This window comes from Petaurus breviceps, unplaced genomic scaffold (assembly GCF_028583685.1).
Source record: "Petaurus breviceps papuanus isolate PSGF00001 unplaced genomic scaffold, PetGlider_PUasm1.0 164, whole genome shotgun sequence".
Taxonomy (NCBI): Eukaryota; Metazoa; Chordata; class Mammalia; order Diprotodontia; family Petauridae; genus Petaurus; species Petaurus breviceps.
Window position 1 is genome coordinate 5,277,301 of NW_027185735.1, and position 16,562 is coordinate 5,293,862.

Consider the following 16,562-nt stretch of genomic DNA (forward strand, 5'->3'; position numbering starts at 1 on the left):
CCCTCATATAAATCCAACTTGATAACAGTAAATGATTTTTTTTAGATAAATTCTTGTACTCCTTGTGCCAAGATTTTATTTAATTTTTTTAAATAGTTGTACATTATGTTAATCTACAATTCTCTTTCCTTATCTCATAATGGGAGAGTAATAGAATTTTCTTTCATTTAAAAATCTGAGCAGTATACATATTAGTCTTTCTTTCATAGTTTGACAGAATTCTATAAACTCATCTGGAACAGATACCTACCCAACTTTGGTAGTTTCTTCAATACTAGTTCAACTTCCTTTGCTGAGTTTGGTTTAATACCTCTATTTAATCTTCTGGTAATTTGTGCATATTACATTTCTGCATAAAATTATTTGAGTTCTATTTTATTAACATAAAACTGTATAGCAGATTCTGTTAACTTGCTAATGACTGAATTTTACTCTACTCATTATAAACTTCATTAATTTAATTAATTCCATTCCTCTCTCTTTAACTTGGTTGGTCGATGGTTTATCAATGTTGCTACTCTTTCCAAAGAAGCAGCTTTTAGTGTTATTGGTTTTATAATCTTTTTTTCTATTTTTTTTTAATTTTCAAGATTTCTTTTTTTCATTTTGGATTTATCTACTATTTTCCCAATTTTTAATTGTATATTCAATTCATTAACCTCTTTTTCTACTTTGTTAATATATATTCTGAGGAATATACTTTTACTCTGAGGGCTGCTTTAATTGAATTATAATTTTGGTACACTGCCTTTTCCTTATAATTATCTTTCACGTAGGTATTGTTTTTATGACTCTTTTCTTCGATCTATCACTTGTTCAGAATCCTGCTACAAAATTTCCATTTAGGTCTCTATCTTGTTCATAATCTTCAAGTCCATAAGGGATGCTGTTGATATTTAAGCTTTAAAATTCCTCTGTGCCCTAATACATTATTTTTGTAAAGATGCTATGTGGTGCTGAGAATAAATGTATGTATACATATATACACAAATACACACACACACGTGTGTATGTATGTATCTGTATTTGTATATGTGTAAATATATTCATGTAGTATATGTGTATATATATGATATATTATTCATTATTTTATATTCCCATAAGAAGTCACCAAAATCTTTCAGTTCTAAATTCTCTGATTGTTTAGTTCTCTGGTTCCCTTTTGTTTACATTTATTAGATTTGTGCAATTCTAAAAAAAAAGAGAACGTTATAGTCTCTTACTATTGTTACTATCAATCTTTTGCAATTAAGCTAATTTACCTTTATGAATTTAAATGCCATGTCATTTCACTGAAACACAGGGTGTTTCAAAAGTCTTAGTGTAATGTTAAGCTATTAAAGCTTAAAAGTATATTCATATCTGCACAATAGATATGAATAAAAATTGCTATGGTTTCTTTAAACATAACGTAGTTTTCCTTTCTCTTATAAGCATTATGAATTTTTAGTTTTGTCTGACAGCTTTTAAAAAAATTTTACATGATGAATAATATATTTTGTTCTAGCTTCTCATTTTGATTCTGTGTATTTTTTTGATGTTTAATATTATATATGGTAGTTTGGGGTGGGGAAGAAGTAGGAAGAGAAGGTTCCACTCACATCAAATAATGAAAGAAATGCCTTAATGTTAGGTTTAGTGTTTTCCTCAATTTCTTTTTTTAGTGGATATATCTTATATGAATATATTATATATGTGTGTGTATGTATGTGTATATATGTTTATGGATATATAGTATCTTATTATACATTATACTTCTATACTAAGAGTATATATACTCTTGTAAAGAGTATATATATATACTCTATAAAATTACACACATGGTATATTTTTATAACTATTATATCTCATATAATATGAAATGCTTTTATATATTTAAAGCTAAAGAAATAAATTAAGTAAAATATTAAGCATAATCCCTTATGGAAATGGAAATTTTAAAAATGGGAAAAAATACACAGAAACCAAACATCTAAAAACCATGCAGAATCAAAATGAGAAGCTGGAATAAAATTTATCATGTATTATGTTAAATAAAAAAAGTAGAAATTACAAACATGTTACCTACCAGTCAAAACAGAACTAAAAATTCATAATACTAATAGAAAAATGAAAACTATTATATTTAAACCATAAAAATCATTCTTTATTATGCATATAAAATGGTATAGCACCTAAATATTATATATAAAATGTATTATGTATATATCCAGATCTATGTATATATTAATATATGTATGTGTATGCCTCTTTATAAATCAGTACTTTGTCTCTGCAAATAATTTATCTCTACTTAAACTACCTTGATGCCACTTTTAATTTACCACAGGGTATCTACTATTTCCCTGCTCCCATTTGAATACTTTTATCCTAATTTGGATTTTTTACTCAAATTATTGATTTTTTTCCTCTTATTTGTGTTTTTCTTTTTTGGGTAGGTGCTTTGTTCATACTACATCTTTCTTTCTAACTTCTTATATTTATTATTTTTATTTTTGTAAATCTTCCTACCAAATCATTCTTATTTGTTTTCTCTTCACTAATACTCCTTACTTCTAGTCTACTCTGAAACTATATTGTTTGATTCATCAGCCATATCTTATTTATTATTTCTTTAATCATATGTTCCTCATAGGATCAAAGCTTTTTAAGTATCAGGTTTCAACTTCCTTTACAAAGCAATTTCCAGGTTAATACCTTTGTATCATTTACCACATCATCCTTCTTCTCTGCTAGGTCTCATTCCTAGAAATAAAAGAATATTGGAAAGGGGCAGTGCCACAAAACAGAAATTACCATGTCATGAATCATGTGGCCCAGTTCTATCCCCTGCCTTCAGAGAGAAATGATTATTAGTAACCAATAATCTGGAGAGATCCAGACTTCTCCCATTCTTCTAAAGTCCTGATTTTAAAAAGTTCAATCTCTTGAATGACACTACTGATAATGAGACTGAATTGACTTAGTCAGACTCCACCCAACCTTATAAGGAATTTAATCTAAGGCGGGGAAGCCCATTGTGTTCCACTTTCGTCTAGATCCCCAAGGCTGGGGATGGTCTGAATGTCAAGTCAGTTTCTCTAAGGGTGACCTGTCATTTTCAGTCCTTCACTTTAATATAGATCACTTCCTACAGAATTATTCAATCAGAGTTGATTGCCACCCCTCAGAAACACCTACTCTGTGAGCCCTGTGCCATGACTGTCTTTGGTCTTAAGAGAGACAGTCAAATGACCATCCTTTCATTAATAAAATGCTGTGGACTTCCAGGAGCCAAGATGGAGGAGTAAGCAATAAATCGCTGTAGCTCTCCCACATTCACCTCCAAATAACCAAACAACCATAAAATAGCACCCCAGAACAAATCCTGGAACAATGGAGTCACCAGAAAGACAGGGTAGAGCAGTCTTTTAGCCTGGGAGACTTGAAGGATGAGCAAAAAAGATCCATCTCACTCGGGCAAACGGAGAGCACAGCCCAAGACAGGAAGAGTCCCAGCAAGCCCCACCACAGCAAATCAGGAGGAGATCCTGAGCCCCAAGGTGGTAGAGCAGGCAAATGCCAACCCCTGCATGCCTTAGCATAGTCAGGGGAACCAGCAGACTCCAGCTCCAAGAACCATCTCATGCTTCAGCACAGCCAGACATCACCACTATGACCCCTGCTCAGCATCAGGTAAGCTGTCAGACCCCTACAGTCTCCAGCCAACCTACACCCTACTCCCACAGGATAGCACCAAACACAAGGGATCCCCATGGGCCTCAGGGCAACATCAGTACAGCACCAGGTAAATAGTCAGGGCATGCGGTCACTAGTACAAGATGCTGGAAACAATGTCCCTTCCACCTTGGTAGTTGAGCTCAAATTTAAAAGAAAGGAAAAAGGCTAAAAAAATAAAATGCTGGCCTTACTAATAAAATGACTCAATTACCCAGAAGCTGTAAGTCTCTCAAACTGTTACACTTTACTATAATGGTCTCTTTCACAAAGGCCAATACCATCTCATCTCTGGGTACCATGCATCTTCCTCTACTCCCAAAATTATGATTGGTGCTATCTGCCCTAGGAGATCATACATTCCTTCTCAGTCAGGATATTGCCCGTGAAAAAAAGGCTATCTTTCAATGTACTAGCTGTTCCCAGTTCAAAAAATCATGAGATCAATAGGAGTTTGGAGGTTGTTTTTTTTTTTTTAAGCAGGTCTTCCAATATAAGTCACACCCTGAGACCTGGGTCCCTTCTGCCACATCTCTCATTCTTCCAGAATCCATCCCCTCTCCCTAAGAGACTACAGGAATCATCATCTCTTCACTATTTTCCTATGGATTTGGTAGGGATGCACCACACATTTCCCTCTCTCCCATCTCTTCTTTCCCCATTTATACAACCTCCTATTCTGTGATTCTGTACTACAAAATACAATGATTCCTGAAGGGACCTCAATCAATTAATAATAAATATTTATAAAGAACTTACTACATGCCAAGCACAAAGAAAAATCAAAAAGAGTACAGTGCTTCACATCTGCTCTTCTATCTTCACTTCTGTTTGTTGCACTCATATCCTGAATTCTCATATACATTTTTTTATTCCTTTATGAACAATCTTTCGCTCTTAATTAAAAAAAATTTTTCTAAACATGAAATGACTGACTATCATTTACTCTTTGCTTAAGAGTTTTACTTACATTTTAAAGGTTTCTATTGTTTGGGGAACTTAGAAATCTAATATTCTGCTTAAATTTTTTTATGTCTAAAATTCTTCTCTTGTTAAATATCTTTTTTTCATTAATTATTAGCCTCAGGTTTGCAGGGTATATGGCATTCTGAGTTGCAGTTGAGCTCCTTTTGGAGGGAATGTATTATCCTTTTCTGCAATTTCTCATGACTATGAAATAAGTTTGTATTAAAAACTCCTTACTTTCCTATTTGAAAGGCAATCTGCAAAAAATGTTATCAAAATGGTTAGACTTAATGATCTTATCTTGGGTTTCAAATTATATATATGAGTATGTATATGTGTGTGCTTTCTCAAGGCAACCAGTAGATTCTCTAGACTGATGCTCTGCTGTCTGTATTCAGAAGTTATGGATAGTTTTCTTGTATTATTTCCTAATGTAGTATTCAGGTTGACTTGTCTGTCATATTCTTCTATGATCCCTACATTATCTCTGCATACCTCATGTTAAAGATCAGTAGCTTTGGCTTGCATGGAATTCAAGTAACTGCTTTTTTAATATGGTCACCTTTTGCTTTGCTTCTGCTGGATTTTCCATTTTAGTTTTTTTGTGTTCCAAACCTGTTAATCTTTCTTTCTTTGCATATTCTATAACACTGACTGAATTGCTTTCTAATTTGTTTTCTGTTTCATTCTGAATTGAGAGCTTTAAGCTCAGACCAATATTCATCTTCAATTTCTTTTTTTATGTATATCATTTCTCTTCTGAACTACTGTGATGTTTCTTGTCTCTTCTGCATACTCTGTTGGGAATCCACAGCAGTATTCTGTATTTTCATCTCATCCTTAGTTCACTTTTCTTTATATACCTGTTAAAAATATTTTGTCTTGGGGCGGCCAGGTAGCACAGCGAGTAAGAGCTCTGGTTCCAGTGTTGAGAAGACCTGGAGATCGAATCCCGGGCTCAGACACTTAGCACCCACCCAGAAACACCTGGCTGTGTAACCTTGAGCAAGTTACTTAGACCCAATTGCTTAGGGGCAGCCAGGTGGCTCAGTGAGTAAGAGCACTGGCTCCAGTGTCAGGATGACCTGGATCAAATCCGGGCTCAGATACTCAGCACCACACCCAGAAATAACTGGCCATGTAACCTTGAGCAAGTTACTTAACCCCGATTGCTTACAAAAAATTTTTTAAAAAAACTATTTTGTCTTTTATAAGGTTTACTATTTATTCTTCCTACTCTTTGGGGCTCCAATTGTTGATTCATCTTTGGTTCATGCTTTAGTCTTCGAGATTTTTCTCTTAAAATCTTTGGTGTTTCAGTCTTTTTCTTTCTGGTACTCCTCACATTATGATGCCTCCCCTTTGCTGGTGGGTACAGTCCCAAAGCTAGGCTGCAGTTTTGGCTCAGCCTCCTTGTATTAGAGTATGTAAGGTTTGAAGGACTGGTCCCTATGTAGTATATCCTCTGAGGAGAGAGGATCAGATCCAGCTCGTAACTGCCCTGAATCCTCCTTCAGCTTCCATTCTTTTTGGTAGGTTGTATAGCACTTCATGCTTTGGGAGTAGAGGCAAAGAGTGTTTCAGGCACAGTCACCAGTCTCAAGTCAAAAGACAGAATATTGTCAGTCTTCCCACCCCTTTCCATTTCCACTCCATGTGGCTGGGGAAAGTCAGTGTTTCCTTTAAGGGAGAGTGTGTATGAGGGTGAGGAAGGGGTAGGGGTGTTGGAAAAAGTCTCTACAATAGAATGAAGGATTCCAAGATGGATTCCTGCATAAACTAGCATGTTAGTTTCCTCTTCTGCCATGGCACATGGAAGCTGGTGGGTAAAGAATGCTACATCTGTTAAAGATTAGAGAGCTCTCTGGTTTTCACATTATCATAAGGATTTTACTTTGTAGAATTTTATCTTCTTTCTCCTTCAGATTTAGCTGTAATTACTCCATATACATCACATTCTTCCATTCAGAGGGGAAAGTTAAAAGTTATTTTAAGTAACTCACACGGCTTCATCTGCTGCTTATGGGATCTTATTTCTCAATTATTTATTAATAAAGTAAAATTTTGGTTTTAAAAAATTAGTTAACTACAGTTAAATCTGAGGTACCTTCCAATTACGAATTCTATTATTCTAAATATTATAAAATTTTACTTAAAAATCACAGTAAGATTTCAAGACTTTTCAATAAATGCTGATGAACTATAATAATGTGTGACTACTTTAAATAATCATATAACATACTATTTCATTAAAATATATAACAATACAGTCATTCAGTAAAAATGTTTATAATGTTTAAAAGCACTTTACAAATATAAATGGAGTAACCATACCTGGCTGCTCTGTGACATCCACTTTTGCAATATTAACCTCAAGATCTTCCCCCCACTCAGCAAAATCTTCCCACTCTGGCTGAAGGTCCTGACAAGCAGGACACCATGGAGCATAACTAGGGAAAAAAAAAAGGTAAATAAAAAAACTAAAGATATAGATGACCAAGAAAAAAGAAAACAACAATTTTGTTTTAACTGGTATTTTTCTTGATTCAGGAAATGTTATTTAGGTTTCATATGGCTATTAGGTATAAAAAAATCTGATTCACAGCAGCAATTTTCCATTTCTCTTCTAAAACATACACAATCCGGTTTACTAAAAAACAAATAAAAAACCTTCTAATTCCTTCAATAATGCCAGATTTTGAAACCATGTAATCTGAGTTTTTAAAATCTGTAATAACCATTAATAATTCTGGGGAAAATTCAACTTAGGATCAATAACATATGAAGAAATTCCCCTAACAAAATTTATGACAAAAATAATTGTTGATTGCTAACAAACGTAAATCATAGCATACAAACCCAAATATGTAAAAAGCATTAAGGTATCTATGGGCTGATCATGATAACAGGTTTTGTAACTGAATTAGAAATTAAATGAAAGATGACAGAATGTTAGCTAATAATGCTTTTTTATTTTTATTTTTTCAGGGCACAGGTGGATTTTATTGAGTTCTAGTGATGCTTTTTAAAAAAATTATCTATCACAACCAAGCTAGATTAAGAACTAAGAACTATGAAATTAATACAGTAAACAGAAAAATTGCAGGAAAAAGTATCAATAGATGCTGAAAAAAAACTTTTACCAAAGTCAACATCTATTCATGGCAACTTCTTTTAATCACTAAAAGTAATTTTCTTCTTAACATAATATCTTCAATATTTCTCAATACAACACCTCAAACACAAATCTTCGTTAAACCAAAAGCAACTGTATATGAAAAGAGATACTTGGAAGAGTTCAAAATTGGCTAAACCATTCTAAAAAACAAATTGGAATTATGTTAAAAAGTTACTAAATACAGCATTCTCTTTGACCAAATTATATATTGTTAGGCCTATACCTCAAAGCAATTAAAGAAAAAGGAAAAGGGGGGCGAGTAGGTGTCACAGTGAGTAAAGCGACAGCCCTGGAGTAAGGAGGACCCGAGTTTCGTTCCGGCCTCAGACACAACACACATGCAAAACAAAAAACTAGCCATGTAACCATTGGCAAGTTACTTAACCCCAATTGCCCTCCAAAAGGCAAAAAAAAAAAAAAAGGAAAAGGTACTATATATTTAAAAATGTTTGTAGCAAATATTTTTATGGTGGCAAAAAAATAATTAGAAACTAAAGAGGGGAGTCAGAGCCAAGATGGCAGAGTAAAGGCAGGGACTCACCTGACCTCCTCCCAAAATCTCTACAAATACCTTTTAAAAATGACCCTAAACAAATTCTAGAGCTGCAGAACCCACAAAAAGACAGAGTGAAACAAAGTTCCAAGTCAAGACAAGTGGGAAGAGGGGGCAGAGTCAAGATGGCGGAGTAGAAAAAGGACCTCCGTGTGGCTCTGGCTCTCACCACCTCCAATCCATGTAGAAAGGGGACTCAGAACAAACTTTGGAGCTACAGAACCCACAAAATGACACAGAGAAGAGAATCTCCCGCTGAGGACAGCCCAGCAGGAATCGGCCAGCTCAGCGCTCTGGGGGGCGACCCCAGCCCCACTCAGAGATTTTAGCCCCAGGGCAGGTCTGACCAGCCAATGGCCAGAGGGACTCCAGATCACCAGATGTGGTGGTCCAGAATTATCAACATACAGATGCTAAGAAAAAGTGAGAGGTCAGTACAGTGTGGACTTTGGGACCCAGTAGCTGGGAGTGCGTCAGCTTTTGTCCCAGGGCGAGAAGCTGCTGAGGGTTGCAGCACAAGCACTGCCACGTGGCAGCTTCAGCTCTTGGCCTTTAGAGGGTAGGGGGACCAAGCACCAGTCTTAGGGGTAATCACACTTGCTTTAACCTGCTTGGATCTGGATTGTGGTCTAGGGTGGAGGTCCTGGGGTTCGTGACCAGCTTGCCAGAGTGTGTGGAGGCTTCAGAGGGCACCCAACTAATACCTCCGGCAGCTAAGAAAACCCCAGCACTTGGTATGAAGCTCCCCTGTCTGGTAACAGAGTCCTACTGTGGCAAAAAGCCCAAAAGTCAAGTAATTGAGTGGCAACATGACCAGGGAAACGAAGCAAAGCAAACAGAAGAATCCAACATTAGACTCCTATTTTGGGGGCAAAAAGGAAGCATGGAACAGGAGGAAGACAGTAAAGTCAGAACTTCTGCACCAAAAGCTTCAAAGGAAAATAAGAGCTGTTTAAAGGCAATAGAGGACCTTAAGAAGCAGATAAGAGAAGTGGAGGAAAAATTGGGAAGAGAAATGAAAATGATGCAAAAAAATTGAGAAATGAGAGTTAACAGTCTGACTGAGGAAAATAACACCTTAAAAAACAGATGAACTCAAATGGCAAAAGAGGCTCAAAAAGGCAATGAAGAGAAGAATGCTTTAAAAAGCTGAATTTGCCAGATGGAAAAAGAATCTCAAAAGCTCACTGAGGAGAATCATTCCTTCAGAATTAGATTGGAGCAAATGGAAGCTAATGACTTTATGAGAAATCAAGATGCTATTAAACAGATCCAAACAAATGAAAGAATAGAAGACATTGGGAAATATCTCATGGGAAAAACCACTGACCTGGAAAATAGATCCAAGAGAGATAACTTAAAAATTATTGAACTACCTGAAAGCCATGATCAAAGAAAGAACCTAGAAATCATCCTCCAAGAAATTCTCAAGGAAAATTGCCCTGATGTTTTAGAACCAGAGGGCAAAATAGAAGTTGAAAGAATCTACCAATCACCTCCCGAAAAAGATTTTCTTTTTGAAAACTCCTAGGAATATTATAGCCAGGTTCCGGAATTACCAGATCAAGGAGAGAATATTACAAGCAGCCAGGTAGAAACAATTTGAATATTGTGGAAACACAATCAGCATAACTCAGGATCTGGCAGCTTCTAAACTGAGGGATCAAAGGGCTTGGAATATGATATTCCAGAGGGCAAAGGAGCTGGGATTAAAACCAAGAATCACCTACCCAGCAAAACTGAATATCATGTTTCAGGGGAAAATATGGTCATTCAGTGGAATAGAGGACTTTCAAGCACTCTTGATGAAAAAACCAGAGTTGAACAGAAAATCTGACATTCACATATAAGAAACAAGAGAAGAATGAAAAGGTAACCAGGGAAAAGAAATCACAAGGAACTTAAAAAGTTGAACTATTAACATTCCTACATGGAAAAACGATAATTGTAACTGAGGAAACTTTTCTCAGGATGAAAACAGTTGAAGGGAATAGAAATATATATATATGAGGGTATGTGCGCATATATATATGAGGGTATGTGAATATGTGTATATATGTTTATAGGTTTACATAGATAGAGGGCACAAGACCAATTTAATAGGAAGGGATGATACTTAAAAAGTGAAATTAAGAGGTGACAGAGGAATATAATGAGAGGAGATGGGGAGAGACAGAATGGGGTAAACTATCTCATATAGAAGAGGCAAAGGAAAATGGTTACAATGGAGGGGAAGAGTAGAAAGGCAAAAGAGAATGGGTCAACCTTATTCTTATTGAATTTGGCTTGGGGAGGGAATGAAATTCACACTAAGTAGGCTATCTCACCCTACAGGAAAGTAGGGGGGAAGGGGATGAGAGGGGGGATGATGGAAGGGAGGGCAGGCTGGGGAAGAGGGAAGTTTGAAGCACCCACTTTTGAAAAGGGATAGGATCAAAGTAGAGAATACAACTAGTGGGAAGTGGGATAGGAGGGAGGGAAATATAGTCAGTCTTTTACAATGTATCTACTATATTAATGTTTTGCATTAGCTACACATGTACAACCTACACTGAACTGTTTATCTTCCCAGTAAAGATGGGTGACAAGGGAGGAAGGGAATGAATCTGGAATTCAAAGTTTTAAAAGCAAATGTTTAATATACACACACACACACACTATTATTAATACTATTTTACATGTAATTGGGAAATAAGATATACAGGCACTGGGGCATAGAGATCCACCATGCCCTACTGGAAAAGTTGAAAAGGGTATGGGGGAAGATATGGGAGAAGGCAGTTTGGAGGAGGGGGGATATCCTGTGGGATTGCTATTTTGGGGAGGTGGGTAGGGGAAAACTGGGGAGAAAATTTGTAACTCAAATCTGGCGGAAATGAATGATGTAAATCAGCAGTTAATAAAGCATTTGAAAAATCAAAAAAAATTAAATTAAATTAATTAGGCTAAGGAAAAAAAAAAGACAAGTTGGAAGATCAGCGGGAAAGGTCTGTCTCAGCAAGGTGAAAGACAAGCACAGTCTAGAGTACAGGCCTCAGCACAGACTGGGTTCCAACAAACCCAGAACAGACCTCAAGGTGACTGAATCACTGATAGCAGTAGTGGTTTACAGACCTCTCAGTGCACAGATGCCAAAGACAACTTAGAAGACCAGCAGAAATGTTCTGCCACACCTACATGAGAGCACAGCTCAGGCCTCAGCAAACCAGAAGCAGGCCTTAGGAATGACTGAATAAGCAGGAGTAGCAGATGCTTTGAGAGCTCTTGGCTCACAGAGGGTAATGGGAATGAGCAACAAATCAAAAGGAGATTACAGGGGTCTTTTTTGCTAGCACTGAGACTGGACTGTTGCTTTGCCAGTACTCAGGTCACGGTCCTCAGTGGCAGTTCTGGAACAAGCAGGAACACTAGCATAGCAAAACTTGTGGCAGCAATAGACAGGGGAACCTCCTCGAAGTTCCAGTGCAAAAAGAGTCACAGACCACAGCACAGACCAGAAGAGTAATAAATACACCTCTCCTTAGGTCATACCACCTTGGAAGAACTGAAAACTTAAAAGTCCCTACAAGTATCTCTGAAAACTGCTGCACAAAACCCCTGAAGCTTGGGACAGTTTGCCCTCCACCCTAGAAGCAGAGCCCTACTTTAACAAAGACTTAAAAGTCAAGTGACAGGCTGGGAATATGAGCAAACAACAGAAAAAAACAAACAGTGGTGACAAGGAAGACCAAAACACACCACTCAGAAGAAGATAACAAAGCTCCTACATCCAAAGCCTCCAAGAAAATTATGAATTGTTCTCAGGCCATAGAAGAGCTCAAAAAGAATTTTGAAAATCAGGTAAGAGAAGTAAAGGAAAAACTGGGAAGGGAGAAAAGAGTCAACAGCTTGGTAAAGGAAAACCAAAAAAATATTGAAGGAAATAAGACCTTAAAAAGTAGAATAGGTCAAATGGTAAAAGAGGTACAAAAGTCAAATGAAGAGAAGAATGCTTTGAAAAGTACAACTGACCAAATGGAAAAAGATATGCAAAAATTCACTGAAGAGAAGAACTCCTCAAAAATTAGAAATGGCCAAATGAAAAATGAAGTATAAAAGCTCACTGAAGAAAAAAATTCCTTAAAAGTTAGAATTGGGCAAGTGGAAGCTAATGACTTTATGAGAAATCAAGAAATTACAAAACAAAACCAAAGAATGAAAAAATAGAAGGCAATGTGAACTATTTCACTGGAAGAACAACTGACCTGAAAAATAGATCCAGTAAAGACGATTTTAAAATAATTGGACTACCTAAAAGGTACAATCAAAAAAGATCCTAGACATCATCTTTCAAGAACTTATCAAAGAAAAACCACTCTGATACTCTAGAACCAGAGGATAAAAATAGAAATTAAAAGAATCCACCAATCACCTCCTGAAAGAGATGCCAAAAGGAAAACTCCTGGGAATATTAAATTCCAAATTCCATAGTTCCCAGATCACGAATATATTTCAAGTAGCCAGAAAAAAAAATTCAAGTATTGTAGAGCCACAGTCCGGATGACACAAGACTTAGCAGCTTCTAACTTAAAGTAGTGGAGGGTTTGGAATATGATATTCCAGAGGGCAAAGGAGCTAAGATTACAACCAAGAATCACCTAATCAACAAAACTAAATATAATCCTTCAGGGAGGAAAATGGAAATTCAATGAGATAAAGGGTTTTTAAGCATCATTCATGAAGAGACCAGAGCTGAAAAGAAAATCTGACTTTCAAATACAAGACTCAAGAGAAGCATAACAAGATGGCAGAGTGAAAGCAGGAACTTGCTTGAGCTATCCCCCAATCACCTCTAATACCTGTAAAAATGACTCTAAACAAATTTTACAGCCACAAAATGACAGACTGAAATACATCTCCACTTGAGGACAGCCTGGCAAACCAACAGGAAGGATCTTCAAAAAGGGCTGGAAGTGGAGGGCATGGGTTGTGCCCCCACAGACTGGCTGGAGCAGACCTCAGGTGAGGTGGCAGTGGCAGCAACAGCAGCAGCAGTAGTTGCTTCCAGAGCTCCAAGCCCACAGATGATAAGGGGACGAAGGGGTAGCCAGGGGGCAACTGAAGGAATCTCTTTGCTGGCACTAAAGCAGGATTCTCTTGCTTCACCTTTCTTGGATCTGGGCTGCAGTCTTGGAGGCAGTCCTGGGGTGAGGAGTGCTATCATGGCAGGGCCTGTTGAGGCTGTGGAGAGGGAGTCCTCCTCACAGCTGAGGCAGGTGGCAAGAAGTAACTCTGACAACAGCTACGCAAAACCCCAGAAATTTGGGACACAGCACTCTCTACTCTGGAAGCAGAGGTCTACCAAGAAAAAGCTCAAAAAGAAAGAGCTCAAAAGTCAAGTAACTGGCTGGGAAAATGAGCAAACAGAAGAAGAGAAACCAGACTACAGAATCTTTCTTTGGTGACAAAGAAGATCAAAACATAGAACCAGAAGAAGATAACAAAGTCAAAACTCCTGCATCAAAAGCCTCCAAGAAAAATATGAATTGGTTGCAAGCCATGGAGGAGCTAAAAAGGATTCTGAAAATCAAGTAAGAGAAATAGAGGAAAAATTGGGAAGAAAAATGAGAGTGATGCAAGAAAATCACGAAAAATAAGTTAACAGCTTGCTAAAGGAGATCCAAAAAAATACTGAAGAAAATAACACCTTAAAAAATAGACTAACTCAAATGGCAAAAAGAGTTTGTTGAAAAGAGAAACATAAAAAGGCAAACAGGAAAGGGATATCATAAGGGACTTAATAAGTTTAAACTAAAGAGATGCCCAGGTGGCACAGAGCACCAGACCTGAATTCAAATCTGGCTTCAGATACTTGATACTTCACTAGCTGTGTGACCTTGGGCAAGTCATTTAACCCCAATTGCCTTGCCTTCCCCCCTCCAAAAAAAAGAGAAGCCCATAAATTGGCAAAAGTATTGAACAAATTGTTGCTTATAAATGTAATGGAATATCATTGTACTGTAAGAGAAGAGAAAAAGATGGTTTGAAAGGGACGTCTCAAGACTTGTATGAATTGATGCACAGTGACTGCCAAGATCTTGGATCACTATGACCACCAGTAGGCATCAGCCTTTGTTAACAAGCTATTAAATGAAACTGGAGAAAATGATGAAATTGTACTGAAATATGAAATATCACCTCAACTAGGACCTTACAGGGTAATTCCTTTACATGTCCCTCAGTAACTCACTAGCCTCACTGCTTTTCTAAACCTTTTCAGTTCTTCAGCAAACCTGTCTCTCACTCCCTTCACCCTCTCAAGTGAGAATTTTATCTCAGATTTTACTGAAAAAAACTGGGGCTATTCACTGAGAGCCCTCTCTTCCCCAACCCCTCTACATGTACAAGTGATCCCATTCCTTTTTATCTTCTCTTAAGAGACTGGCCTTTGCCTACTCTGTCACTTATCTTAAATTTCTTTCCTTACTGACTGCTTCCCTTCTGCCTACAAACATGTCCTCGTCATCTCTATATTCAAAAAACCTCCACTTGATACATCCATCCCCAATAACTAACACCCCATTTTTTTTTAAATGCAGGAAGGAGCAAGTACATCAACTAAGTCTGCTTTCTTGACCTAGTCATTCAACTGAAACTGCTCTCTCTCAAGTTACCAATAACCTATCAAATGCCAAATGTATTATAATCCACATGATTTTTTTTTACCTCTCTGCAGCCTTTTATGCTGTCAGTCACTCTCTTCTTGATATTCTCTTCTCCTTACATCTCCTTGATGCTATTCTATCTACATTCTCCTCCCTGTGTAACCACTTCTCAGTTTCTTTTGCTGGGACTTCAATCACAGTGCTCCCACTAACCACATGTGGCCCCCAGGGCTCTTTTGTGAGCCCTCTTCTCTTCTCCCTCTACACTATTTCACTTGATGATCTCATCTGCTTCCGTGATTCAACCCTCACCTATATTATGCTAATGATTCTCAGCTATAAAAACTAAAAATCAATACAATTACCATTCATGATTCCAGAGGTAAAAGATTTAAGGCATAGAATGAGACAGATATTTTTGTATAGAGTTTTGAAGGAATTTTATTTGACTATGCTTATTTGTTACAAGAAATCTTTCCCTTTTTTCCCAATGGGGAAGGGGGTAGAAAATAGGAAAAATAAAATTCTATTAATGTAAGAAAAGAGGAGGAGTACTACAAATGTGAAAAGTTGCATGGACTTTCAGATAAAGATACTATATTATCAGTTTTATTTTGTTACAAGGTACCTCTCACAAAATGAGATTTATCTATATTGTCTGTAAAATTAAAAAATGTCTGTAAAGTAAATGTCTATAAAGTTAAAAAAATCAATAAAAGTTTTTGAGGGGGAAGGTGTTTGTTTTTTAGAGCAGTCGAGGGTGCTAGGCTCCTAAACAAGGAAAAAGCACAGAAGTAACTGAAAGAGCTTTGTGGCATGAAGCTAAGTGAGGGTCTCAGTTCTAGCCCCAGTCCAATCTAAAGCCTGCACAATAATGATCAGGGCAGATATTACAGTGTGAAGGAGAGCCTGCAATTTTATCATTCTGAACCCACAGAGTTTCAAGTTAGCTAATAATGGGCCAAGTCCAGCAGCAGAGTACTAGAACTTCAAAAGACAAACACACACAAAACCCAGTTCTGAAGCAAAATTCAGACTTTACCATGGACCTACTTTGGGAGCATTTAAAGCTTAACAGATTCCCAGTCTGAGATATCCCTGAGATCCTAGAATAACACAACACTCAATAGCCCAAGAAAGGAAAAGCAGGGTTCAATTGGGCACAAGCTAAGCCCCTTGACATTCCCTGAGAAGTACAGAGTCCTAACATAAAATCTAAAACCAGGAAGCAGGCTGAAAAAACTGAGCAAAGAATCCCATAACGAGCAAAGGACACTAAAGGCACAAATCCAGAAGAAGAATGACTCAAAAATATCTTCAAAACTTTTTTTTTTTTGCTTTTTGGAGGGAGGAAGGCAGGGCAATTGGGGTTAAGTGACTTGCCCAAGGTCACACAACTAATAGGTGTTAAGTGTCTGAGGCCAGATTTGAACTCAGGTCCTCCTGACTCCAGGGCCAGTGCTCTATTCACTGAACCACCTAGCCACCTCCGAAGCTTTTAAAA

At 37.1% G+C, this 16,562-nt stretch overlaps 1 protein-coding gene across 1 annotated transcript in view; it reads right to left on the reverse strand.

Moving 5' to 3' along the window:
* TMX1 (thioredoxin related transmembrane protein 1) overlaps positions 1-16,562 on the reverse strand; it is a 43,166-nt gene that overhangs the window by 14,429 nt on the left and 12,175 nt on the right. The window contains exon 2 of the mRNA XM_069082240.1: positions 7,018-7,133. Within this exon, the coding sequence (XP_068938341.1) occupies positions 7,018-7,133 (116 nt within the window). The remainder of the gene's footprint in view (positions 1-7,017; positions 7,134-16,562) is intronic.